This window comes from Carcharhinus amblyrhynchos, chromosome 13, assembly GCF_965287045.1.
Source record: "Carcharhinus amblyrhynchos chromosome 13, sCarAmb.v2.hapA, whole genome shotgun sequence".
Taxonomy (NCBI): domain Eukaryota; kingdom Metazoa; phylum Chordata; class Chondrichthyes; order Carcharhiniformes; family Carcharhinidae; genus Carcharhinus; species Carcharhinus amblyrhynchos.
This window is the reverse complement of record NC_137336.1, coordinates 79,447,627-79,475,265: the sequence shown is the minus strand read 5'-3', so window position 1 is coordinate 79,475,265 and position 27,639 is coordinate 79,447,627. Positions and strand designations below refer to the sequence as shown.

At 42.1% G+C, this 27,639-nt stretch overlaps 1 protein-coding gene across 1 annotated transcript; it reads left to right on the top strand.

Annotated features, from left to right (window-relative positions):
- Window positions 1-1,123: 1,123 nt before the first annotated feature.
- On the top strand, window positions 1,124-25,685 carry LOC145352004 (NACHT, LRR and PYD domains-containing protein 3-like). Its single transcript, XM_080201867.1, has 11 exons — window positions 1,124-1,364; window positions 4,790-4,886; window positions 7,025-7,191; window positions 7,868-8,039; window positions 8,143-8,208; window positions 11,960-13,676; window positions 23,497-23,583; window positions 23,699-23,869; window positions 23,985-24,155; window positions 24,280-24,447; window positions 24,661-25,685. The coding sequence occupies exons 2-11, from the start codon at window positions 4,814-4,816 to the stop codon at window positions 24,746-24,748; spliced, it is 2,880 nt and encodes a 959-aa protein (XP_080057993.1). The 5' UTR covers window positions 1,124-1,364; window positions 4,790-4,813; the 3' UTR covers window positions 24,749-25,685.
- Window positions 25,686-27,639: the final 1,954 nt, after the last annotated feature.

The window sequence follows — 27,639 nt, the reverse complement described above, 5'->3', positions numbered from 1 at the left end:
GCATTAGCAGCAGTCTTTTGAAGGTGTTGACTATTCTTCTGCTGGTTTGCAGAGCCAGTTTGTTATTTATTCATGCCACAAGTACGCTTACATTAACAAAACAATGGAGCTAATGTGAAAATCCCTAGTCACCTGCCATACTCCCCCTGTTCAGGTACATTGAGGGAGAATTTAGCATGGCCAATGCACGTAACTAGCACATCTTTCAGAGCCTGTGGGAAGAAGCTAGAACATCCAGAGGAATCCCAAGCAGATACAGGGAGATCATGCAGACTCTCCACAGATTGTGACCCAAGCCAGGAATCAAACCCTGGTCACTGACACTTATATTTTTAATTGTGCCATACCAGCCTCCCACCCATTGACTCAGTCTACACTTTCCACTGCCTCAGAAAAGCAACTAACATAATCAATTCTTCCGTGGGGAAAAGAGATACAAAAGTCTGAGGTCACATTGCGACTGACACAAGAATACCTTCTTCCCTTCTACCATCACTCTTTAATGGACCAACCTTATGTTAAGTTTATCTTTGCAGCTATGACAGTTTCATGACATTCTGCACCCTCTCCTTTCCTTCTCTACTTATGGTATGCTTTGTTTGTATGGTGTGCAGGAAACAATACTTTTCACTGTATACTAATACATTTGACAAAAAGAAATCAAATCACATTGGAGCTGACCAATCACTGTCATTTTTTTTGACGAACCAAATAGATCTGTCACTGTCAGAGACATGTTCTGGCCATGGAGATGCCGGCGTTAAGCTGGGGTAAGAAGTCTCACAACATCAGGTTAAATTCCAGCTCACCTGATGAAGGCGCAGCGCTCCGAAAGTTCGTACTATCAAGTAAACCTGTCGGACTTTAACCTGATGTGCTGTCCAGTTACTACAGTAAGAAGCTCGGCCCTGTAACCCACGCAACCAGACCCTTTGCTACCTCACACACTGTCTAGTTCCCGCCACCGAAGCCAAAACTAACCGGAAACGAATCAAATCCCCAGATACAAGGCGGATGGTGGCGGCATCGGCGAGTTTTAAGGGAGCCTCACTGCGTCTGCGCCAACGGCCACCTCTTTCTTACTCCTCCCCCTTTCCCCGGGAGCCTCACTGCGCCTGCGCAGGAAGCAATGCGTTCAGAGCAGCCATACTGCGATCGACCCTGGCCGTTTTGTTGGCGGTTATTTGAACGCAGTAAGCGACGTGTTTAAAAAAAAAACCCCGGAATACTCGGTGGAACCGGCAACGTCGGTGGAAAGAGAAACAGCGTTACCGTTTCAGGCCGGCGTACCGAACTCCCATTTTTCAAGCCGAATTCCGCAGCGAACCGCGCAGTGGGGTTGAGTGCGGCAGAGGCCTAAACTGGCAAGTAGCAGCGGCTTTCTTCCTGTTACCGCGACTGCGGTCGATAAGGCCGCTGTCGGTGAGACCCGGACACCAGCCGCTGGTGGCCCGGCTCGCGCACGGATAGTTTAACGGCCTTGCCGCGTGAATCCGGACAGCCACGAGTCTTACAATTGGGGTGGGCGGGACTTTGGGATCCCATTGGGCGATGTTGCCGTCAATCAGCAATCTGCAGGCAATCGGGGACGAGCTGTTTTTTTTTGAAGGGGAGACGGGGAAAGTCGTGTAGCGCGCGCGCGGCACTCATAAAAGGGAAAAGGCCATTCAGCCCATCCCCCCCTTGATCACCACCATCAAGGATGATCTGATTGCACAGAAAGCAGGAGTAAGGGTAGGCCATTCGGTCCTTCGAGCCTGCTCCGCCATGCATCCTGATCGTGGCCAAGTTTAAGCTTTATACAATTTTGTTGCTGCTGTCACAAGTAGGCTTACATTAACACTGAAATGAGGTTGCTGTGAAGATCCGCGAGTCGCCACACTTCGGTGCCTGTCTGGGTACGCTGACGGACAATTTAGTGTGCCAGTGCATCGTCTTTTGGGGTGCGGGAGGAGAGCGGATCGGCCGAAGGAAGCCTTCGCAGACACAGGGAGAACGTGCAGACTTAGCACAGTGGCACAAGCCAGGAATGGCATCTTTTTCCTGGCCCTGAGGCAGTGGTGCTAACCACTCTGCTACCGTGCCCCCCTCAAATTCAATATTCTATTTTCCACTGCACCCCACCCCTTTATCCCATTAGCCCAAGAGCTATATCTCATTTACTCTTGAAATCACACGATGCTTTGGCCTCACCTACTTTCTGTGGTAGAATTCCACACATTCACTACTCTGGGTGAAGGACTTCTCTCATCTCAGTTCTAAAAGGTTTCACACTTATCCACAAACTGATCTTAATGCCAGTTTCTTGTCTGCTGTCTTTCTCCTCATCCTTTTATAATACTTAACTAAAAGGAAAATTACGTCAACGTTGGAGACCTGAAGTAAAATATGAAAATCCAGGATATACTCAGGTCTGGCAGTATCTGAGGAGATTGAAAAAGAGTGTTCACAGAACTTCGCATTAACTCTGAAGAAGAGTCACATGCACTGGACATACCCTTGGCTTTGCCAATGTCTTAAGAACATAAGAAATAGGAGCAGGAGTAGGCCATCTAGCCCTTCAAGCCTGCCCCGCCATTCAATAAGATCGTGGCTGATCTGAAGTGGATCAGTTCTACTTTCCCGCTTTCTCCCCATAACCCTTAATTCCCTTGTCTATCTACCCGTGACTTAAATATATTTAGCATGGTAGCCTCCACCACTTCAACGGGCAGAGATTCACCACCCTTTGAGTGAAGAAGTTCCTCCTCAACTCTGTTCTAAACTGCCTCCTCCTCCTCCTCCCTCCCCCCCCCCCCCCATCTTGAGGCTGTGTCCTCTAGTCCTGCTATCCTTTCTAAGCGGGAAGAATCTCTCTACCTCTGCCCTATCCATCCCTTTCATTATCTTATGTCTCTATAAGATCCCCTTTCTTCCTTCTAAACTCCAACAAGTACAGATCCAGTCTATTTAGTCTCTCTTCACAGTCCAACCCCCTCATCTCCAGTATCAGCCTAGTGAACCTCCTCTGCACGCCTTCCAAGGCCAATATATCCTTCCGCAAGTGCGGCGACCAAAACTGCACACAGTACTCCAGCTGCGGCCTCACCAGTACCCTGTACAGTTGCAGCAAGACCTCCCTACTTTTATATTCAATCCCATTTGCCTTCTTGATCACCTGCAGACTGGGTTTTTGCGATTCATGCACAAGGACCCCCAGGTCCCCCTGCACCATAGCATGCTGCAGTTTTTCGCCCTTTAAATAGTAATCCCTCCTACTATTATTTCTGCAAAAGTGGATAACCTCACACTTGTTAACATTATACTCCATCTGCCAGGTCCTCGCCCACTCGCTTAGCTTATCCAGATCCCTCTGCAGACTTTCCACAGCCTCCACGCAATTTGCTTTTCCACTCATCGTGTCATCAGCAAATTTCGATGTCTTTTTAATCATTTATTCACATTCTTGCTATCAACCTCAGGTCTGCTGCGTTCCTCATCAGCGACTACCTCTTCTGGTGTAGTGACTGAGATTTCCAGGCTGCCGGACCCCTGGTTGGGGCCAGGGCATTACGGAAAACCACCACTGTCCATAATTATATGGTTGGCTAACAAGTGGCTAATTAAGCCCCCACGGTAAAATTGACTAGCATGTCCTGCTGCCAAGAAATGGAACTCGGGGACATCGACATGCAAATTTCAACCTATGTGCTACAATTTTTTTTCCCTCTCTAGTGATTTCATCTGTGTCTCCGCCAATGTCTTTTTTTGAGCCATGCTATTCACAGCTTCAGTATTCCATTTGATGTTAGGCTGTTCTTCCAACATAATATCCTGTCTGTTGCAATGATTGCCTCCTTCCAACTCTCGTTGCATTATCACCCTACTTCAGTCCTGTAGTTTACAGAAATGACTGATTGCTGTCCAAATAGTTAGATTTAGCCAGTGAGGAATTGAAAGGAAGTCAAAGGACTGGACACAAGCACAACAAAATACATGGGAGTGGAGAATTATGATTGAAACCGAGTCATCAAATGCACCACTAAAAAGTGCCATAAATATTTATATATCTGGGGATACATACACTGTGTCTGAGCACGCTCTCATTTCTGTGCATTGCCTCATTGATATATAAATTATGTAACCTTAAACAATGTGGAATAGTGACAGATGTCTTCACTTCCTACTTCACTAATTAGTCAGATGCTAAGACTATAAAGCATGACAAATATATTCAAATAGAAAGACTAACCATGTCTCAATTCCATAAACACATGGACGTATCACTGTCAGTAAAGACCAGAGAAATTACGTAGATACACACATTGTGTATTTGGAGAGGTAGTTATGAATTACTTAATAACAGGACTGAACAAAGGAAAAACATGAAGCGTAAATATGTGAATTAAATAATTCTACATCACCAGACTAAAACTGAGTGAATAGTCATTTATTTCATCGATCGTTGCCTGGTCCATATTTATCTGCAGGATATTTTCCAACTCAAGGTTAACACTGGTTTTGCCCTGCACTGGATGAGTCAGTCTTGCCAATGGAAGCTTTCAGCATAGAGCCCTGACTGATTAAAGCTTACCTGAAACAGTTGTTTTGCTCAGCTGGAGTCACAGCATTTCACTGGGCAGTTCTCTATAAACTCTCTGGTGTGGCATATTTATTGTAACATTGGAGAAATGCTTGATCTAAGTACGGACAGCTTTTGTACTGGTGAGAAGGAGGGACTGGCATAATCTTCAATAAAGCAATTTTAACAATTCCATGTAACCCTCCATTTCATATTACATTCTTACAGAATCTGAAAACATCTATCAGCATCATGGCTGAAGTTGAAGACGGTTCAAACAGTGGAGAAGATCCAACACCATCCAAAAAAATGAAAATGGACACAGGTAGGATAATCAAATATTTTCTACTTTATTCCTAAAAAAAGTAATCTTGAGAAAGAATCTGCAGCTTATCCAGAAACAGGTGGGATAATGGATGAATAGGAAAAGAGAAATAAGTGATTTCCTGCAGGCACATCACAGGTCGAGAAAGTACCTGAATACTAAAACTGCCCTACAGATAACTAATGTAGGATGGTATGGCAGATTGGGACAGTGACCCAAGATGCAGGGGATGAACTAGCATGGGGTGGGAGTGAGGGGCTAGAGGAGCACAGAAATAAGTGAGCCATAGTAGTAAGAGATTCTATAATCCAGCAAATGGTATGCTCTTCAGTATTGAGAAAGTCCCAAATATTAAGTTATCTTTCCGATTCAAGAAGTAAGAATGTTCTGAAAAAAGTGGGATGAACTCTGAAAAGGAGAAATGAAAATCATCGTGGTTTTAATGTATAACACTGTTGAAAATCTGTTCTGAAGACACTAAACATTTAGAATCTAGACTGGAAAACCAAGCATTAAGGTGGTGATTTTTTTTTGCTGTTGGAATGTGCGAATCACCGTCAAAACCAGCACTTATTGCCCTTTCGTAACTACCTTTGCGAAGGTTAATTGAACTGTCTTACTGAATCATTGAAATCAATGAGGTGTGGATATAGCCACAGTGTACTGGGCTGCTTCAGAGAGAAATGTGACGCTGGTCAATGTGAAACTGCTGGAGTGCAACAGGATAGAAGGACTCACTTTCTTGGGCTCTGCAATGACTTTTATGAAGAGAGAAGGGACAACTGTGATATGAGCCAATCAGTAACAATGGTTTTGCCAAAAAAGAAGAAATTAATGGAACAGTGGAGAGAGGATCAGTTAGCCCGTGTGAGGATTGAACATATTATTAGGGTTTGAGATATGAGAGCAGAATTAGTTGGATGTGAAGCTTGGGGAGGATTTTTCATGATTTTGACCCAAGAATGATGAAGGAATGTAATTTGTGTGCAAGTTTGGGTGGTATGGCAGTTGATGATGTTCTCACACACCTCTATAGTTGTCAGTCTTTTAGTGTGACCTTATATGTGTATGTCACCCTGAAATTATCCTCGTTCCAGCATTTTTAGACTGAAAAATTAGTGGGTTCCAGCATTAAGAAAAGATTCTGACAGCATTAGAACTTAAGGACAATAGATTCACTGTATTTTTTGAGTTAAGGAATGGAATAGGATTCAGAGGAGGCTTGAGGAAAAGTAACGGGGGCGATCTTATGCAAAAATTTCTATAAATCCCGAATGAGCACGAAAACGGGATAGTTTCAGTAACACCTTTTTGGCCAGTCCAATTGTTGAATCTTGATTATGCTGGCTGCTTTTCCGAAGCAGCGGGAAGTGTAGACGGTGTGAATGGATGGGAGGCTGGTTTGAGTGATGGACTGGGCTTCATTCATGCAATCTTGGACAAAGCAGGAGCCATACCAAGCTGTGATACAACCAGGATGAATGTTATCTATGGTGCATCCATAGACGTTGCTGAGAGTTGTAGCGGACATGCCAAACTTAGTCTCCTGTGAAGTAGAGGCATTGAAGAGTTTTCTTAACTTTAGCAACCACATGCAGGGACCAGGTTATTGGTGATCTGGCCACTTGAAAACTTGAAACTCTCAATCGTTTCTACTTCATCCCTATTGATGTAGACAGGGTAAGGCCTCCACTATGCTTCCTGAAGTCCATGATGATCTCCCTCGTTTTTTTGACATTGAGGGAGAGATTATTGTTAATTTATTCAGCCTGGAGCTGGAAATAGACATGAGACTGATGGTACCGGATATCCACTGCCTGTAAGATCGCAAACGTCAAGAAATGGGGCGTGCACCTGATTTCGTAGGTTTCTCGTGATCTTGCTATTAGTTGGCAGGGCATGATGGTAAGATCGTCCCAAATGTGAAAAATTTGCACACATTTTTTTCAGAATTGACTTTAAAGATTATTGGGCTGTCTCACATGTAGGGTGGGATTTTATTATCTCGCCCGAGGCCAAGATTTCGATCACACTAGCCTCGCCCAACCCATAATCGGGGCGGGCGAGGTGTTAAAATTCCAGCCATGGTATGTATTGGTTTTTGGGCAGTTTAATCCTGTACCTGTTTGTGTTCACAGATACTCCTTCTGCCATCACTGAGCTCTTGAAAAAGTGTGATGATTACCGGCTCTTCCAGTTGATTAAATTCTACCGAGACAGACTGGAACAGGCAATTGAAGAAGGGATAGAAGGACTTAATCTCACATTAAAAAACAACGACCATTTCAGTGAGCAAGAGTACCTAGTAAGTATGAAGGAAGAAGAATATGCTCTGTTTAGCAATTACAGGTCCAGTTAGCTTTTCCCCAGTTAATTATTCTTATTCTAGATTACTACTTTTCCATAGCCCATCTAAAGCGTAATATACAATGATTGCTGTCTGCTATAAGTTCCCTTACAGATACTTGATCCATTTGGCTCATATCATTCCAAAGAACACAATTGGCAGTGCCTCATTGACGTGGGACAGTACAGCACAATATAGGCCCTTCGGCTCTTGATGTTGTGCCGAGCTGTGTCCAAACCCCAGATCAAATTATCCCATTCCCAAACAGTTTTGTTGTTGATTCTTGCACTTCAATGCCATCAGTGATCTGATTCATCTCTAAGTAAATCACAAAGTGTGACAGCAGAAAGTAAGGGTTCAAAGGAAATCGATCAAGACATTAAGCTCATGCCATGTTGAACCCTGAAAGATTAAAAAACAAACTTGAATTTAGTTGTTCATATTTATTTGCTACTAATGACTGAATCAAGATGTGAACAAAGTGTTCAGTCTTTGAAATGGACCAATACGCAATCCAGTGAATGTTTTATGTGCTAGAACAGCTTGGAAATTCTATGACTTAGTGAATTCTTTCCTTCTCGTTCTCAATGTTTAACTTCCCGTCTGCTTAGTACGTTCATTGTTGTTGTTACAGAAAGTTACTGAGCTCACAGAGAAGAAAAGCAGGGCAGATGGTTCCAAACTTCTCCTAAATCTGGTGATGGCAAAAGGCTCTCAAGCACGAAGGATAACATGGGAATCCCTTGTAAAGATCTGTGATGGATTACCAGAATTGGATAAGATACTGAAGGAAATTCAAGAACAGGGTACTATAAAATTGCACTGCACCTCTGGTTTCAGATTCAAATGCTTCAGATTGTTTAGTTGCATTACGCAGATTTGACTGTAAAATTTAGTTGTTTTCAACAGGTTGTGACTCATTTGATTATTTGGGTGAAGCACAAGATTTATCCCAAGTATCCAGTCAACTGGAAGGTGAGGCATGGAATGGAACTCTTTATTTCACTTTTGACAATTGGGATGTTGATATTGTCAAAATCTGTGAATCAGATGTTCATCATCGAGAAAAAGAACAAATAAACATAGTATCGTTTTAGTTTTAAATATAAACAGTATGGTTTTAAATCTCAATTATAAATACCAATATTTCTTAAAATTTGTGTGATGTGACATATTCTATAACAATCCTGACATTGTATTATTTCAGCATGTTCAGCAATTGTTTTTAACCTGTGAAGGATCACATACAGATGGCAGCATCCTGATATCATAATCCTGTACACACATTGCAGCCTCATGCTAAACTTTGAAATCCCATACAAACCTGACAGGATCCTGACACACTGAAACCCCATACACACTTGGCAGGATCCTGATACACTGTAAAACCCCACACACAATTGGCAGCGTCCTGATACACTGCAAAGCCTGTACAGACCTGGGAGGATCTTGATCCACTGTGAAACCCTGGACCCACCTGACAGGACCCTGATACACTCTGAAACGCTGCATACAACTGGCAGCATCTTGATATACTGCAAAATCCCATACAGACCTGGCAGGATCCTGATCCAGTGTGAAACCCTGTATACACCTGGCAGAATTCTGATGCACTGTGAAACCCCATACACATACGGTGACTCATGAAGTCCAGGTTTGTGAGGTCTGTAACTATTCACATTACAAAGACATCAGGAATCTCAGGCAGCAAATTGCCTGTGCCCAATTTGAAACTTGCTGTCTGATTTTCCCTCTAAGCACTGATAATCTCACTGTTTACAGCAAACTCCAGGCTAATGTTCGGACTGATTGTGGAGATTATTGACATTGCTTTCTTATTATAATGTAAGGGAGAAAATTCTTCCACTCGAAGCATAACCCTTAGTTCAGGAGTCCTTTAGACCCAAACTAATGACTGACAAATTTGTTGTAAATCATGAAACATGTAATATAAGAAACTAAAGGCCAAAATCAAGCAGCTGGGAATTGTTGTTTGGTCAAATGGACATTGCACTGATTGAAGTAAATTCATTTCTATTTCAAAATCAGTAAAAATAGCAGAAGAACTATAAAAAGATGTCCAATGAATGTACGTGTAAATGTGCTGAATCATTGCTTTCTGAAGCACAGCAGAATATGAAGATCGGAGACTGTTAACTAATTTAAGTGCCCCTGGTGTTATGGGTAACAGTCTGGCATGGACAGAGGATTGGCTGACTGGCAAAAGGAAGAGAGTGGGGGTAAAGGGGTCTTTTTCAGGATGGCAGTTGGTGACTAGTGTTGAGCCTCAGGGGTCAGTGCTTGGGACCACAGCTTTTCACAAGAAACATTAATGATTTGGAGGAAGGAACTGAAGGCACTGTTACTAACTTTGCAGATGATACAAAGGTATGTAGGACAGGTAGTATTGAGGAAGCAGGGGGCTGCAGAAGAACTTGGACAGGTTAGGAGAGTGGGCAAAGAAGTGGTAGATGGAATACAATGTGGAGAAGTGTGAGGTTATGCACTTCGGAAGGAGGAATGGAGGCAGAGACTATTTTCTAAATGGGAAAATGCTTAGGAAATCAGAAACACAAAGGGACTTGGGAGTCATTGTTCGAGATTAGCTTAATGTTAATCCGCAGGTTCAGTCAGCAATTAGGAAGGCAAATGCAATGTTAGCATTCATGACAAGAGCAGGACTGTACTGGGATTGTATAAGGCTCTGGTCAGACCCCATTTGGAGTATTGTGAGCAGTTTTGGGCCCCGTATCTAAGCAAGGACGTGCTGGTCTTGGAAAAGTCCAGAGGAGTTCCACAAGAATGATCCCTGGAATGAACGGCCTGTTGTATGAGGAAAGATCGTGGATTCTTGGTCTATACTCATCAGAGTTTAGAAGGATTTGGGGGGGTGGGGGGGGGGTGTGGAATCTTATTGAAACTTACAGGATACTGTGAGGCCTGGATAGAGTGGATGTTGAGAGGATGTTTCCACTACTTGGAAAAACTGGAAGTAGAGGGCATAACCTCAGGCTAAATGGAGGATCCTTTAAACGAGAGATGAGGAGGAATTTTTTCAGTCAGGGATTGGTGAATCTGTGGAACTAATTGTTGCAGAAGGCTGTGGAGGCCAGGTGATTGAGTGTCTTTAAGAGAGAGCGATAAATAGGTGCTTGATTAATAAGGGGATCAGCGGCTATTGGGAAAAGACATGAGAATGGGGATGAGAAAAATATCAGCCATGATAGAACGTTGGAGCAGACACGATGGACCGAGTGACCTAATTCTGCTCCTATGTCTAATGATCTAATATGATCAAGGACAGCAATGTGTTGTTTGACCAAAATATAATGGAAATTGACCACATCTAACTATCCATTCTGTATCAATACGTTCAAGTTTCTCTTGATTACGTTTGCATTTCTGCCCGATTAGTGTCCTTCATTGTAATTTGTCTCCCCTCTATATTATCGGTTGGAGAAAATACTTTCCCACTTTTGCTCCTTTTTTGTTATTTTTAAAACACTATAGCTCCTGCAGCCTAAGAGGGGTGATCAGGTAGTGGTAAAAGCATACTTGAGGGCTTGGGAGGGAGACTTGGGAGGAAGAACAATGTTCCTTTCTTCCTGAATTTGGTCTGCAACTTTGATGCAGGCAACTATCTGGGACAAGGCTGAAGCTACAAGTTCATTTATTGATGGTGCATTGCTCAGCAATCAGCAAACACAGCCCTTTGAAAATACTGAGGCCATTTTTCACAATTTAGTTGTGAATTATATTAAAGCATTAGAAACTGAATCTCCTTTTACCTGAACAAAATGTTTCAAACTGTCTCACAACTTGCCTTAATTTAAACATTGTTCTGATTTGCAGTGACAGTAACCTTGACCTGCATGATTATAGAAATGCAGGTATTTGCCAGATAACCCGCACAACTTATAACAGCATATTAACTCCTGTGCACTCACAATCTGACCCTCTGTCAGTGCATGCAATTTGCTTGTTAACCTGTACAGTGACAGTGGAACTTCTGAGGAAACAAAGTGTATGGAGGTATCTAGAACTCAAGGCATTGGCAGTTGGAGGCAAGCCACTGGTGACAGTTTGTTATACCAGAGCTATTGGGTGAATAGGAGTTAGTATGAGTTTGGCTATGGGCAGCAGAATTCGAGATAAGCTCAAGTTTATGGAGGATGCAAAATGGAAGGCTGGTCAAAAGAGCATTGTATTAGTCAAGTCTCCAGACAACAAATGCTCAAACTGGTTACCACACTAAATAAGCTGAGGCAGGAGCAGAGATACATGAATTAGTGATGGTGGTTTCAAGCATCCTTCATGATGGGAGGGTGAGGGATTGGAAGTTCATTTAATAATGTGATCAAACATTCAGTAAGATTTCTGTCCATTTGTAGTCTCGCTCACTCATTCTTCTCTCAATTCACACATTACCACAATAACCCACCCTTCATCAAGTATGATAACACTGAAACTCACTATTTACTCTCCATATTCCACTGATATTACTCAAAAATTGAGCATTTCACATTGAAAACAGGTGAGGATTTTAAACTACTCTTCAACATTGTTCACTTTTAAGTAAGTTTTTCAATAGCTGGAAATTAATTTTGATGTAGACATTTACTGAAATGAAGCTGTAACTGAAAATCTTGTAATAATGGTATTAAGAATTTATTTTTGTGGAAATGTAACTAATATTCAGAACAACTCTTGTCTATTCTCATTCAAGATGTTCAGCAGAAGCACAAGGAAGCACTGCGGGAACAAACGGAAACACTGAGAATAAACTCTATCTTATTTAAGGAGAAAGTCAAGATTTTCCAGTTAGTTGATCATTATGCTGATCTATCAATCATTTCTACTCGAGAAATTCAACTTTTGGAGCATGAACTGCTGGCCAGAAGCAGGGAGCATAAGGTTTGGAGAGAGAAACACATACGAAAAGAAATGGAAAAAATCCAACCTGCACAATTGTTCCAGGGCCGTTTATCTGGAACAGAATGCAAACTTGGGATTTCAGCAGCAGTGAGTGGAGTCCAAGGGATAGGAAAAACAACAATGGTGCAAAAGATTGTTCATGACTGGGCCACTGGGAAAATATACCCAAACATTCAATTTGTTTTCAGTTTTAAATTTCGAGATTTGAACACTATTAATTGTAAACTAAACTTGAGGAATCTTATACTTACGTTCTATCCTTACATGTGCAATGTACTTGGAGAGCTCTGGAAAAACCCAGAAGGATTGCTATTTATATTTGATGGTTTGGATGAATTCAAGGACAATGAGAAAAATATTGAAGCAAAGTCCATGTGCACCGATCCTGAATTACAGTGCGAGGTGTCTGATATTGTCTACAGTTTAATACAGCACAAGCTACTCCCAGGGTGTTCAGTGCTAGTGACCAGCCGGCCCACTACATTACAGTTACTAGAAAAGGCTGGAATCAGTGTCTGGGCTGAAATCCTGGGACTTGTTGGTGAAGAACGGAAGAAATACTTCAATGAGATTTGTGAAGATCAGACAGTGGCAGCTGCTATTTTGAAGCACGTCGAGGAGAATGAGCTCCTGCACACGATAAGTTACAACCCTTCTTACTGTTGGATCCTTAGTCTGTCACTGGGTCCCTTCTTTGCAGAAGGCGATGGGAAGCACCAGCAAGTGCCTAAGAACATCACCCAATTATATTCCTCCTATTTTTACAAAATTCTGAAAAACCATGGCCAAGAAATTGAAAATCCTCGTGATGTGTTTCTGGCAATTGGTGAGATGGCCTTTGCAGGAATCTCGGAGAAAAGAACTGTGTTCACAAATGAAGATTTGGTCAAGTACAGTACGCAACCTTCCCAGTTCCTGTCTGACTTCCTGAAAGATATTTCTGAAAGAGATGATTCTCCACAGAATGTAGTTTACACGTTCCCACATATCACCATTCAAGAATTTGCTGCTGCAATTGCACAATTCCTGACTCCAAATCCCAAGGACATTGGGAAAATGCTCGGTGAAGCCCACAGCAAAGAAGGTGGGAGGTTTGAGCTATTTGTCCGATTTGTTGCTGGTCTTTCCTCCCCACAGTCAGCTCAGCCTTTGGAGGAGATTCTGGGTCCATTTCTTAAACAAACGACCAGCCGAGTGACTGACTGGGTGAAGGAGAAAGTTAAAGCAATACTGGGGAACACGAAGGGTAAAATTGGTAAAAGAAGCCACATGAACATTTTGCACTACTTATCCGAATCTCAGAATAAAACACTGGCTCAGTCTACAGTGGGATCCGTGGAGACATTTAAATTTTGTGGACTGCGACTCTCCGTAATTGACTGTGTGGTCCTATGTCAAGTTATTGAACTCTGTAATTTGATAAAGCACCTCAATCTGGAGAACTGCTTTATTCAGTTTGAAGGACTCCAGCGGCTAGGTCCTGTACTGTATAGATGCCGGGAGTTGAGGTAATTATCTCTTAATTCAGCAAATTGTCGAACAATCGTTCACTGTGTATTTCCTTTATAAACAAGAAAATCAAACAGCTAACTTGAAACAGAGAGAAGCAGATGCAGCATAGACATTACCAATAAAGCATGATATAAGACTATCAGTTAGTAATTTCCTCAGGACTGGGGGATTTAAAATGGACCCTCGTGAACAGGTAGGGATTTTCCAGCCTCTACTGGATGAGCAAATGTAGATTACCGAAATGTTCAGATCGTGCACTTACAGATGATAAGTAGTAAAACTGGGCAATGGACTATAAATATGTATTACAAACCAGCAGCACAGGAAATTTATGGAAAATATTTTCTGTGTCCACCATTTTAACTGGAAACAAGTCAGAAACGATCTTTTTAAAAAAGCTAACAATTTGGTAATTAATCCAATACCAAGCAGGGTACATCTTTTTGAAGGATTAGCTTCCTGGATTGAGAATGCTGGGAAAATGGAAATCTTTTGCATTGTACACCCTTAACATTAAGTAAGATATGACATTTGGGAGATGAAAAACTCCAGTTGAATAGGTTGTAGGGTTTTATCACTGGAGTGAAGGATAAGGCTGGTAGAAGTAGGAAACCCTGGAAGACCTGGGATATTGAGGCCCTGGTCAAGAAGGAGGAGGCATATGACATGCGTAGGCAACTGGGATCAAGTGGATCCCTTGAGTATAGATGGTTAGATGAAAAGAGAGAAATCAGAAGGACAAAACAGGGACATGAGATTGGTTTGGCAGATAAGGCAAAGGAGAACCCAATGAGCTTCTACAAATTCATAAAGGGGAAAAAAAGGGAAAGAGTCGGGCATGCTAAGAATCAACAAGACCATCTGTATGTGGATCCATAAAAGCTGGGTGAGATCCTAAGTGAATATTTCTCATCAGTACTGTTGAGAAAGGCAGGGATGTTCGGGAACTTGGGGAAATAGTGATATCATGAGGAGTGTATATATTACAGCGAAGGAGGTGTGGAAGTCTTAAAGCACATCAAGCTAGATAAATCCCCTGCACCTGAGAAAGTGTATCTCAGGACATTGTGGGAGGCTAGGGAGGAAAGTGTGTCTTTCCTACTAGAGATATTTGAATCAATAACAGCCTGCTGTGAGGTGCCTGAAGATTGGAGACTGGCAAATGTGCCTTTGTTTAAGGAAGACTGGAGGGAAAAGCCTGGGATCTGCAGGCCTGTGAGACTAACATCTGTGGTGGGTAAGTTGTTAGAAGATGTTCTGAGAGACAGGCTCTACAAGCATTTAGAGAGGCAAGGACTGATTAGGGACAGCTAGCATGGCTTTATAATAAGCAAATCGTCTCACAAATTTGATTGCATTTTTTGAATGGATAGCCAAGAAGCTAGATGAGGGCAGTGCCATGTTTACATGGACTTTAGTAAGACGTTTGACAAGGTAGCACTGCATGGTAGGTTGTTGCATAAGGTTAAATCTCATAGAATCCAGGGTCATGTAGACAATTGGATGCAAAATTGGCTTGATGACAAGCCAGAGCGTGGTTGTAGAGGGCTATTTTTAAAACTGGAGCCTCAGAGTTTGGTGCTGGGTCCACTGTTACTTGTCACTTATAGTAACGGTTTGGATAAGAATTTAGGAGGCATGGTTAGTAAGATTGCAGATGACACCAAGATTAGTGGCACAGTGGACAGAGAAGAAGGTTATCTAGGGTTGCAATGGGCTGATGAATGGTGGATGGAATTTAATTTTGGTAAATGCAAGGTGATGCATTTTGGAAGATGAACTGGGGCATGACTTAATCAGTTAATCACAGAGCTCTGGAGAAAGTTATGGGACAAAGTGATCTGGGGATACAGGGCATAGCTCCTTGAAAGTGGAGTCAACAGGTGGATAGGGTGATGAAGATAGCATTCGACATGTTTGATTTCATTGGTCAGAACATTGAATACAAGAATTGGGACACCTTGTTGAAGTTGTACTGTTAAGTTCATTTTCCGCGAGACTCTTCCATCCTTGATACGAAAAAACACCAACCGTTAGAATCAAAGTTCTTTATTTGTCCTACGTGTGTAGGCTGGCTAACCTTTACGACTTAACCTCCATTCAGCGCTGGAAGTCAGTTAGTAAAAAGCACATGAAGCAACAAGGTTGACCCCTTTTATACAGTTTACAATCCCATCAGGTAGATGTGATTTCAAACAAGAACACACATCACCCGATTCAATCAAAATTGAGTAGTTACAGGAATTGTTGCATAAGGAAGAATATCCTATTAAAATATGCATTTACTACTTACAACCCCCACCCATCAGAACGTAAGTGTAATGTCTTTAGGATATGCCATTTGTTAGCGCAAAAGAGAATATTATCACATGCTCAGTTAGACTCGCATCCTAGCCGGCTCAGCAAGCTGGAGCCTGTTGTTAACGTGTTTTGTCAGTTTGCTCCCATGAGCTGTTTCTCTGCCATTCTCGCAAGCCCAATAGTTCGCTTTGCCTTCTACAGTGGACATTAACTCTTTAATATCTCATTCCCTCCTTTTATCATTCCATAATAATTAATCGTAAATCGTTTTACAGGGGGCCGTTGGAAGAACTGATAAATAATTACATAGGCATTTGAGAAGAAATAAAATGATCAACACGACCAAGATAACAATTCTTAGGTGAACTACCATTCATCTTCACCTTCACCCTCAGCATCTTCTTCCTCCTCCTCCTCTTTTACTTCTGCATTTTCATCTGTGTGCTCAGCCCCATTCTCTTCCATTTGGTGCACACTGCACTCCAGTTTCTACAACCTTTTTTTTCAGGTCCTTGAATGTGACCTGTTTGGTGTCCACTACGGCATCAGCCATTCTCAATAAGCTTAGAGTATGTATAAATAAATTATATATTTTAAAAAAGTAGGCGAAGGCTGATTTATCCCTGGTAGCTACAAATAATTCCCACTGTATCTCCCTTTAACTCTCACACAGTGTATTCTAAAGACATTATGCTTATGTTCTGATGGGTGAGGATTGTAAGTAGAAAATGTGTATTTTAATAGGATATTCCTCCTTATGCAGCAATTCCTGTAACTACTCGTTTTTGACTGAATTGGGTGGTATGTGCTTAAGTCTAGACATTTTTGAGTGAATCAGATGATGTGTATTTAAGTCTTGTTTGAAATCATATCTACCTGAAGGAATTGTAAACTGTGTAAAAGGGGTCAGCCTTGTTGTTTCATGTGCTTTTCACTAACTGACTCCCAACACTGAGTGGAGGTTAAGTAGTAAAGGTTAGCCAGCCTACATATGTAGGACAAATAAAGAACTTTGATTGTGACAACAAATGGTATTTGCCTTTGTATCAAGGATGGAAGAGTCCTGCGAAAAACAAACCTAAGAGTATAAGACATTGATGAGGCCACACTTGGAATAATGTGTGCGGTTCTGGTCACCCTAATATAGAAAAAATGTTATTAAACTAGAAAGAGTCCAGAAAAGATTTGATTAGGATGCTACCAGGACTTGATATTTGAGTGATAAGGAGAGGCTGGATACATTGGTACTTTTTCGCTTGAAGCATAGCAGGCATAGGGATGATCTTATAAAACAATGAGGGGCATTGATCCGGTGGATAGTCGACATGTTTTTGCAAAGGTAGAGGGCATAGGTTTAAGGTGAGAGATACAAAAGGGCCCAAAGAAGCAATTTTTTTCACATTGAGGGTGGTGAGTGGAATGAGCTGCCAGAGGCAGTAGTAGAAGTGAATACAATTGTGACTTTTAGACAGTTACATGGAAAAGCTGGGACATGGATATCGAGTGATATGCGCCAAAAGTGGACAAGACTAGCTTAGTAGTAAAAAAAAGGCAGCAAGTTGTCCCAAAGGGCCTGTTTCCATGCTGTTCCCTGTATGACTCTTGAGTACAGGTACGCATCAGTCAAACAGCGAACCCTGGGATTTCCCATGCTCTGTCTTCTCTGCACACCAGTTTGGAGACAGAAGTTCTGCAAATTCCCCTTACAGTGCTATCTCAGAAATAAAATTAGGGCCAGTCTAATAAAGAATAAAATGAAAGCACCTCTCACTATTAGTTGCAGTGCATGGATATTTCAGATTTGTATTGGAATAGAATACAATAAATCGTGGAGAACAGAGCTTACAATAGCATCTAGTACTGTTTCATAAGGTAACTCAACCAGTGCTATAATGAAGATTCATGCAATGAATATAGGTGGTAGGTGAAGTCTATTAGACCTTTAAAGCCTGCTCTACTGTTCCACTAGATCATGGCTAATACTAATTTTCCCATATCATCCTTTGAGACCTTTAATAACTAGATATCTATCGATCTTTATCTTGAACATTCTCAATGACTGAGTTTTCTGTGTAGAGTATTCCAAAGATTCACCACCACCTGAGTGAAAAAAAAATCCTCATCTCAGTCCTAATTGGCAGAACCCTTACTCTGAGGCTATGCCCTCCGATATTAGACTCACTGCCCAGGAGACACATCTATTGACATCTATTCTGTCGAGCCCAATAAGAACTGTACGCTTGAACAATATACCCTCTCATTCTTCTGATCTCCAGAAATTCTGGGCCAAGTCTCATCAATCCTCATGGAATAGTCAGCCATATCAGGACTTAACCTGGTGTACCTTGCTGATTAATTATTATGGAATGATAAAAGGAGGGAATGAGATATTAAAGAGTTAATGTCCACTGTAGAAGGCAAAGCGAACTATTGGGCTTGCGAGAATGGCAGAGAAACAGCTCATGGGAGCAAACTGACAAAACACGTTAACAACAGGCTCCAGCTTGCTGAGCCGGCTGGGATGCGAGTCAGACCAAAGCACTGCATTGTACTTCAGGTGTTGTCCCCCTGCAAGACTCTTAAAATAGTACCAAGTGTTTTTTTTAACTCTTGTACTCAAATCTTAATGGATAAACTACAAGGAGTCACTGTTTAACATTTCGTTTCAGAAAATAGTTCAATTTCCATAAAATAATTTGGCAACCAGAATTGTTCATTGCACTCCTGTGTGGTCTAATCAAAGCTCAATACAAGTTAAGCGTAATTCCTTTATTTTCAATTCTGAAATTGAATTTCACCAGGAAGAAACTCCCCTGTTTTGTTGGCTTATTTCAAGCTTTTATACTTTCAGTGATTTATGTATTTGCATTCCCTTACATCTCCATCTTATTTAGATTCTTTTCTAAGTTCTGCGCAGTTTGCTTATTTACCTTGCTAAAACAGTTATCTGTATCTGTTGAAATTATGCACATTCTCCAGGTTTGTTGATATTTTTCCAGTAATTTATACAGTTCTCTGTGGTGTTGACAGCTCCTTTCTCAGTTTGCTGTCAAGTACAGCATTATAAATTGTTTGATTCAAATCATTTTAAATCATTAATATAAAGAGCGATCCCAGCACTTTTCATGCAGAGCACTGCTTTCTACCTTCCGTGAATCTGAATACTATCCATCACCAATCCGCTCTGCTTTCCATCTCAAAGCCACAGAGCAGTCCATTTGTCTTATCATCCTCTGGCTGCATATGCTGTCATCATTATTAATTTCTTGTGTTATCTTATCAAAATGACTCTTTAAAAACCTGGGAAATGATATTTGCTCCATTACATTTGGATAATCACTGTTAGCATTAAATATTCTGTTTTTAGTTTATAAACGCAGATGTTTTCCATCTATAATTTTGTAGGGATTCTGCATTTTTTCAGTCACCAATGTGCTACCCAGATATGTTCTGCCTTGCTGCTTAAATTTAATATTTTTCCGGTACTACACCTTTTTTCTAAAGAGTTGTGCAAAATTTTAGCAATACCTCTGCTATCTCTTCCCATTTAAAATGTGTGGATGCAATTTGTCCAGACCAGGGATTTTAAACTTTCTAAGTTTATTTAGTTCATTTACGCTTGTACCTGTTTTGATTTTCACTTGACTTAGCTAATTCAGTGTTACGTCCACCTGTCCTTTTTTCTTCTTTGGTAAATAATGATCATTGCTTGTGCACCACTAAGTAGGCCTTCTCTTTTTGCAATTTCTATTTTATAATTTATGCACCAATAATACTTTGCCATTTTCTATTCTTTGATTATATAATTCCTCTGCTCTCTTTTTTTCAATCTCTCCTCTCAACTTTACCAATTCTCCTTTACCATGCTCTTCCTTATAGTCCATGTACTCTTATTCACAACCACTAAAAAAACACTCTTAGTCAAACCTATTACTCTGGTCTTTGTCAGTCTTAAGTGCTCTTCAAGCAGCATTTTGAAGCCTTTAATACAGTAATGTTAACATTGCTCGGATCTTTCCTGACTTTTTCTACTTTTATCTGCTTGAGTTCATTCGCTATTACTAGGTCCAGCAGTGAATCCTCCTTTCTTATAACTTGGTTAGAAAGGGTCCCTATTCATATGGTGGGAACTCAATTCCCTTATCCCCATTACATACCCCTTCTGGTCATTTAATATCAGGAAGTTGAAATCCCCAATTGATTATTATTCTGTGTTTTTGTTAATTTTTTTTCACCCCTTCCATTATTAGGGGAGGAGGGGAGGGGTTTCCTGGCTACACTTGCCCCAAAATCAGAAAATCCTGCCTGGGGTCAGTGGACCTTTGCATGTTTGTCCCTGCTGGTACAATTACCATGGTGGGTGGGGCAGGAGAATTTCCCCCGAGGTGTCTGTATACTACCTTAATGTGTTTCAATCTTTATTATCAATTAACTGTCTCGATATGGACAATATTCCTGTGTCGCTAATAGTCACGTCACTTTTTTCTACTCCTGTACGGTTTTCTGTAATGCTGCCATTTCCCCTTCCCTATTTTTGCGAATGGAGTTACACCCTGCAAAGTTTAATTCACACCCCTGATATTTGTGTTGCAATGATGTGTCTAGGGCGGTGGATAGAGGAGAGCCGGTGGATGTGGTCTTTCTGGATTTTCAGAAGGCGTTTGATAAGGTACCTCACAAGAGGTTACTGCAGAAGGTCAGAGGACATGGAGTTGGGGGTAGGGTGTTAGCGTGGATAGAGGATTGGTTGTCAAATAGGAGGCAGAGAGTGGGGGTCAATGGGTGCTATTCGGATTGGCGGTTGGTGACTAGTGGGGTGCCCCAGGGGTCGGTGCTGGGGCCTCAGCTATTTACCATTTATATAGATGATCTGGAGGAGGGAACCGAGTGTAGGGTGTCGAAATTTGCTGATGACACCAAGATTGGGGGAAAGGCAAATTGTGCGGAGGGTGTGGAGAGTCTGCAGAAGGATCTAGATAGGCTGGGCGAATGGGCCAGGAAATGGCAAATGGAATTTAATGTTGGCAAGTGTGAGGTGGTCCACTTTGGTAGGAAGAATGGTAGGAAGGACTATTACTTACGTGGCGAAAAACTGCAGCAGGCGACGGTGCAGAGGGACCTCGGGGTCCTTGTGCATGAGTCGCAAAAACCCAGCCTGCAGGTGCAGCAGGTGGTCAGGAAGGCGAATGGGATGCTGGCCTTCATAGCGAGGGGGATTGAATATAAAAGTAGGGAGGTCTTGCTGCAGCTGTATAGGGCATTGGTGAGGCCGCAGCTGGAGTACTGTGTGCAGTTTTGGGCGCCGCACCTGCGCAAGGATATTTTGGCCTTGGAGGGAGTGCAGAGGAGGTTTACTAGGCTGATACCGGAGTTGAGGGGGTTGAGCTATGAGGAGAGGCTGAATAAACTAGGCTTGTACTCGTTAGAGTTTAGAAGAATGAGGGGAGATCTCATTGAGACGTATAAGATGATGAATGGGATGGATAGGATAGAGGTGGAAAGACTCTTCCCGCTCAAAAAAGACAGTAGGACTAGGGGGCACAGCCTCAAGATAAAGGGGGGGCGGTTCAGAACGGAGTTGAGGAGGAACTTCTTCACTCAAAGGGTGGTGAATCTCTGGAATTCTCTGCCCGTTGAAGTGGTGGAGGCTGCCTCGCTAAATATTTTTAAGAAGTGGGTTGATGGGTTTTTGATAAGAGAGGGGATTAAGGGTTATGGGGAGAGGGCGGGAAAGTGGAACTGAGCCACGACAGATCAGCCATGATCTTATTGAATGGCGGGGCAGGCTCGAAGGGCCAGATGGCCTACTCCTGCTCCTATTTCTTATGTTCTTATGTCTCAGTAATCTTGACTATCACTCAACACATTATTGCCTCCAGTTTCCTGTTTTAGTGTGGAGCTTGTGCATTACTGTCCAGACAGTTCAGCTTATTTTTAATGACAGTTTCTCTTTATTTTCAGTCATCATCCCACACTTATGCTTCTAGTTACCTCCTTTTGTCCAAGTTCTCAGTTGATTGTTTCCTACCCTTTTCAGCTTTCTCTACATTTATGCTGATTCCTTTTGTTTCCCTTCCCCGTTTTACTGTTTTGAAGTACTTGTCATCTCCATGTGAACACATTGCACTGAAACATGGGGACCCTATTCCATTTCAGATGGACTCTGTTCTCATGTATGATTCCTTCCTTTCCCAGTACTTGCAGCCATGTCCAGTGGAAGGAATTCTCCCCTTGCCAAACTAGCTCTTTAGCCACATACAAATTCTCCTAAAATGACTGCCAGTTTTCACTTGACTCAGGTAAAAGGGAGAATTCCCCCGACAAGTACGGAGGAGGGAACACTGCTATTTAGTTTTTCCCTTAATACTTGATATTCCCTCAGAAGAATGTCTTCCCTTTTCCTGCCTATGTTGTTTGTTCTGCAAGGACCACTGCAACTGGATTAACCCTCTCCCATTCCAAGTTCATTCCCTGCCGCCATGCATTATCCCTTACCCTGGCACCTATGCGATTCTGCTTCATGGCTGCAGAGGATGCCGTGTGTTCCCCAAGGAGCGAATCTTCTATTGCTGCTACATGTTTCTCCTGCTCCGTCCTTGCTGTACAGCCTCTGAATAATGAAAGTTGCATTGTAACTGTTTTGTTACCTGGTACATTGCACCTCTTTTTTTGTTTGTTTTTATTTCAATTCAATCAAATCAAGTCCAATTCGGAATCTCAGCAAGTTGTGACATTCCCGATCCAAGCTGACAAGACAGGGCTCTCACCTCCTATCTTGGGCTTGATCTACATGATCCAAGCTGATTGGAGTAGGCATAGCACCTCCTCCAAGGCTTGATCTCATTTGCATCTTAGCTAAAAGGCCGAGATGCCGCTTTTAAAAATTATTTCAAACAAAGCTGAAGTGTAACCTAATGACTTCAAGCAAGCACAACATGTCAATACTACACTTGATCTTAGCCAAAAGGCCTCTTGAACAGGGCTAGTTTTGAAGTGATTTCAATGTCAACCTCTCCCAACTTTTCAATAGAAATTCCTCCCCCTCCCTTATGTTTGAGTGCCAGAAAATCTGAAGACAGATATTTCATTCATTTGTGGGAATTTGAAATGGATTTCTCTGTTCACAGTCCCAACAGTTAGTCTGCCATGTCATTTTGAATTTTTTTTTTATAATTTTCAAGCATCTGTATTAGATTTTATGTGTTATGAAAATATCTGAGGTTATCTCCTTCAACAATTAAGTTGATAATGATAATATGTACAAGACATATTGCAATATGTATCCACTAATTCCGTTACTGTCCCGTTATACCCTTGCTTGATTTTTAAAAATATTCACTGAACATGTCACAAGTTGCAAAGAGTTTGATTCCTCAAACTCTTTCTCACTGATGGAGATGTCTGTTCATCAAATTGCTTATTTTTTTTGAAGTGTTTCCTCTCACATCCAACAGTGGAAAAAAATGTATCTATCTTGGGGTTTATTTCAGTTTGTTTCTCACTGTCTGTGTTTAGGCTGGGGAGAAATAAACTTGGAGACTCGGGAGTGAAAGTACTGGCCGAGGCGCTAAGAAACCCAGAGTGTAAAATACAGAAGCTAGAGTAAGTATTTTGAGATTTTGCTTGTAGCGCAAAATTATTACAAATTCAATAATCATTGTTGGGCATCACGTTTTTCTATGTTATTATTATTTTTCTTTGTCTCCCCAATCATCAGGCTGAAGAGTAATGCTCTCACGGACGCTTGTGCTCAGGACCTTGCCTCTGCTCTTGGTACAAACCAGTCACTGACAATTCTGTCCCTGAGCAATAATAAACTGGGAGATACAGGACTGAAACTACTATCAGTGGCTCTGAGGAGCCCAGAATGTAAAATACAGACATTGGTGTAAGCATCATATTGCGCTATTAATAAGTGGATGCCAGACATGATTAATGTCGGTAATTGTAGTAAACACTGACAATTTACCCTGTTTTCTGTTATTTCATTTTCTGATCCCCAGGCTGAAGAACAACTCTCTCACAAACTCTTGTACTGAAGACCTCGCCTCTACTCTCGGCACAAACCGATCACTGATGGACCTGATCTTGGGTGGTAATAAACTGGGTGATGCAGGAGTCAAACTACTGTCTGCAGCGCTCAGGAATCCAGAGTGTAAAATACAGAAACTGTTGTAAGTTTGAGATTTGTGTGTAATAACTGAATATCTGACAATTAAGTCACTAATGATCCAGAATAGCATTCTTAAAAACACTGGAGACTTGCGCTGATCCCTTTGCTTCTCTATTTTGTCGTAGGCTATGGGATGTTGGAATCACAGATTCTTGTGCCGAGGATCTCACTTCTGCTCTCTGTGTAAACCAGATATTGACCGATCTAAATCTGGGGTCAAATTCCTTCACAGACCGCTCTGTTCCTGCTTTCTCCAACCTCATACAGACCTGCAGGAGTCTGAAGTGGATTTGGTGAGTGCTTGTATACACTTTTAATTTATAACCAATAAATGAGATTTCTCACTAATAGAGAGTATTTGCTGGATTCATATGGAAAAGTTATTGCAGTCTCTAGGGGATTTTCACAGTAACTTCATTGCAGTGTTAATGTAAGCCTACTTGTGACTAATAATTAAACTTTACTTACACTGTTCAATTTATTTCTTGTCCTTTCATCTGTTTCAGGTTGGGACGAAATCGGTTCAGTCCTAGCAAAAAGAGACACCTAAAATTATTGCAGAACTCCAGACCAGGACTGAGTGTGGAAGTGTGAATAGTTCAATTTATAAACAATACTGGTATGATTATATGAACATTTTAGGCTGATTTTCTGTCCCTTCACTTGAATCAGCCACACTTCAGGTTTACATCCTATTGGCCAATTACCAGTGTCCAGCTCAAACTGCGTGAATGTCATTCCCTATTTTCACTGCCAGATTCTCAGCAGCAGGGTCAATGGCCTCAACTGCCTGGCCCCAAAGTGCTGCTTCTGCAGGACACCCAGGATTGAACTTCCCTAATTGAAGCGCAGAGGAAATCCACAGACTAAAAGGGTCCAGGATTGAACTTAGTCTGGCCTGCAGCAGGACACAGACAGCTGCACTCAGTGTTTCTGGGTATTGTGACTCCATTAACATTTCACTCAGTATCAATGCCCTGTAATCCCTCTGACGAGTGAACATTTATTCAGGTTGGGAATAAGATCTTTCCAGCTGTGATGGATACCAGCTTCCAACAGGGGCCAGGATCCAGTGTAGGATCATCCAGTGAGGGTATCCTTTGGGCAGATTGCTGAAACTGATGCCTCCAGGATGGGTCAGCAAGCTGACAGGAGAAGTGTGTGAAGTGCCACATGGGAACCCTGCCATTCTGTATGAGTGACTATGAGCTTTTGAAGTATTTCAGTACTTTGAATGTCCTGTGTTTCTGGCACCAATATGAGAACAGGTACTGGCGTTACCAAGTAATTTAAACTTTGCATATTTAGTTTAATCGGAGTTATTGTCTATCATGAGATTGTAAAAAGAGTTGATGACACCCCCTACATAGAACATCCTGTGAAAATAGAGGGATTAATCAAAGGACTTAAATTAAACTGCACTTGGGTAGCTTTGTAAAATGATATCCATTTGGAACTATTTCAAACTTTTGTTAACCTTCACCTCTGCATCGCTGCCTCTTGGATTAAATAAAGAAACTGATTAAAATTATTATTTTGTGCTGTTGAATTAAATAGTTGATTATCTTAACAGGTTCATCCCAGGAGTTAAATTTTGAAAATGCCTATACTTTCATAGAGGTCAGCCAAAGGCCTTTATCATTGCCTTCAGCAGATACAGCTGAGTGGATCAAAAGCAGGTCCAATGAGGAAAAACCAGAGAGAGCGTGGTGAACAGGAGCATGATTGGGAACAGAATATTCAACGATATTTGACATGGTGGAATGACATGAAGAAAGAAAATGAATGAAGTATATCTGTTAATTACAGAATCAGAATTAATGAGATCAGTATAGTAGTGCGCGATGATTTTGGTGTGTGGGGGGATGTCTTGGCCAGGATCTAAGTGCATACGTTTGTACACAGTTGAGAATCTGGAGCATCGGAGATGTTTCATGGAGCACAGGAAATAAGTTACTGAAAATGAATCATTTCCGAGGTATGCTTTGCCTGATACAGATGTTGCCAACATTGTGGATGTCATCTTTTGGAACGATTTGGCTTGTACAGTGTTGCATATGGGTCTAGGGCGGTGGATAGAGGAGAGCCGGTGGATGTGGTCTTTCTTGATTTTCAGAAGGCATTTGACAAGGTACCTCACGAGGTTATTGCAGAAGGTCAGGGGACATGGAGTTGGGGGTAGGGTGTTAGCGTGGATATAGGATTGGTTATCAAATAGGAGGCAGAGAGTCGGGGTTAATGGGTGCTATTCAATTGGCGGTTGGTGACTAGTGGAGTGCCCCAGGGGTCGGTGCTGGGGCCTCAGCTATTTACCATTTATATAGATGATCTGGGGGAGGGAACCGAGTGTATGGTGTTGAAATTTGCTGATGACACCAAGATTGGTGGAATGGCAAATTGCGCGGAGGGTGTGGAGAGTCTGCAAAAGGATCTAGATAGGCTGGGCGAATGGGCCAGGAACTGGCAAATGGAATTTAATGTTGGCAAGTGCGAGGTGGTCCACTTTGGTAGGAATAATGGTAGGAAGGACTATTACTTACGTGGCGAGAAACTGCAGCAGGCGACGGTGCAGAGGGACCTCAGGGTCCTTGTGCATGAGTCGCAAAAACCCAGCCTGCAGCTGTATAGGGCATTGGTGAGGCCGCAGCTGGAGTACTGTGTGCAGTTTTGATCACCGCACTTACGCAAGGATATTTTGGCCTTGGAGGGAGTGCAGAGGAGGTTTACTAGGCTGATGCCGGAGTTGAGGGGGTTGAGCTATGAGGAGAGGATGAATAAACTAGGCTTGTACTCATTAGAGTTTAGAAGAATGAGGGGAGATCTCATTGAGATGTATAAGATGATGAATGGGATGGATAGGATAGAGGTGGAGAGACTCTTCCCACTCAGAAAGGACAGTAGGACTAGGGGGCACAGCCTCAAGATAAAGGGGGCAGGGCGGTTTAGAACGGAGTTGAGGAGGAACTTCTTCACTCAAAGGGTGGTGAATCTCTGGAATTCTCTGCCCGTTGAAGTGGTGGAGGCTGCCTCGCTAAATATTTTTAAGACGCGGGTTGATGGGTTTTTGATAAGTGAGGGGATTAAGGGTTATGGGGAGAGGGCAGGAATGTGGAACTGAGCCACGACAGATCAGCCATGATCTTATTGAATGGCGGGGCAGGCTCGAAGGGCTAGATGGCCTACTCCTGCTCCTATTTCTTATGTTCTTATTACACCCACAATCCATTTTACACCCAGCATAACATCCACTGAAGCTTGCCCTTGAGTTGAAACTCTCAGCTTACCCAATTATGTACCACTTTGGCTCAATTTTCAGACTAGCAGAGTTGTTCAGGAGGAGTGGAAACCTAAAAAGTAACACTGAAATTGGTCACATCCATCAGGAAGCTCCTTTTAACATTGAGACCAATGTCTTCTCTCCCCACCACCCCAACAAAAAGGCTGGACCTCTACAAGTACTCAATCTTTCACTGGCCTCTTCACCA

Bases quoted from the DNA above. Each gene is read 5' to 3' on its own strand.
- LOC145352004 (XM_080201867.1), top strand. From the start codon at position 4,814: ATGGCTGAAGTTGAAGACGGTTCAAACAGTGGAGAAGATCCAACACCA. The intron at 13,677-23,496 runs GTAATTATCTCT...GTCTGTGTTTAG, and splicing joins TATAGATGCCGGGAGTTGAG to GCTGGGGAGAAATAAACTTG. The intron at 23,584-23,698 runs GTAAGTATTTTG...CCCAATCATCAG, and splicing joins TGTAAAATACAGAAGCTAGA to GCTGAAGAGTAATGCTCTCA.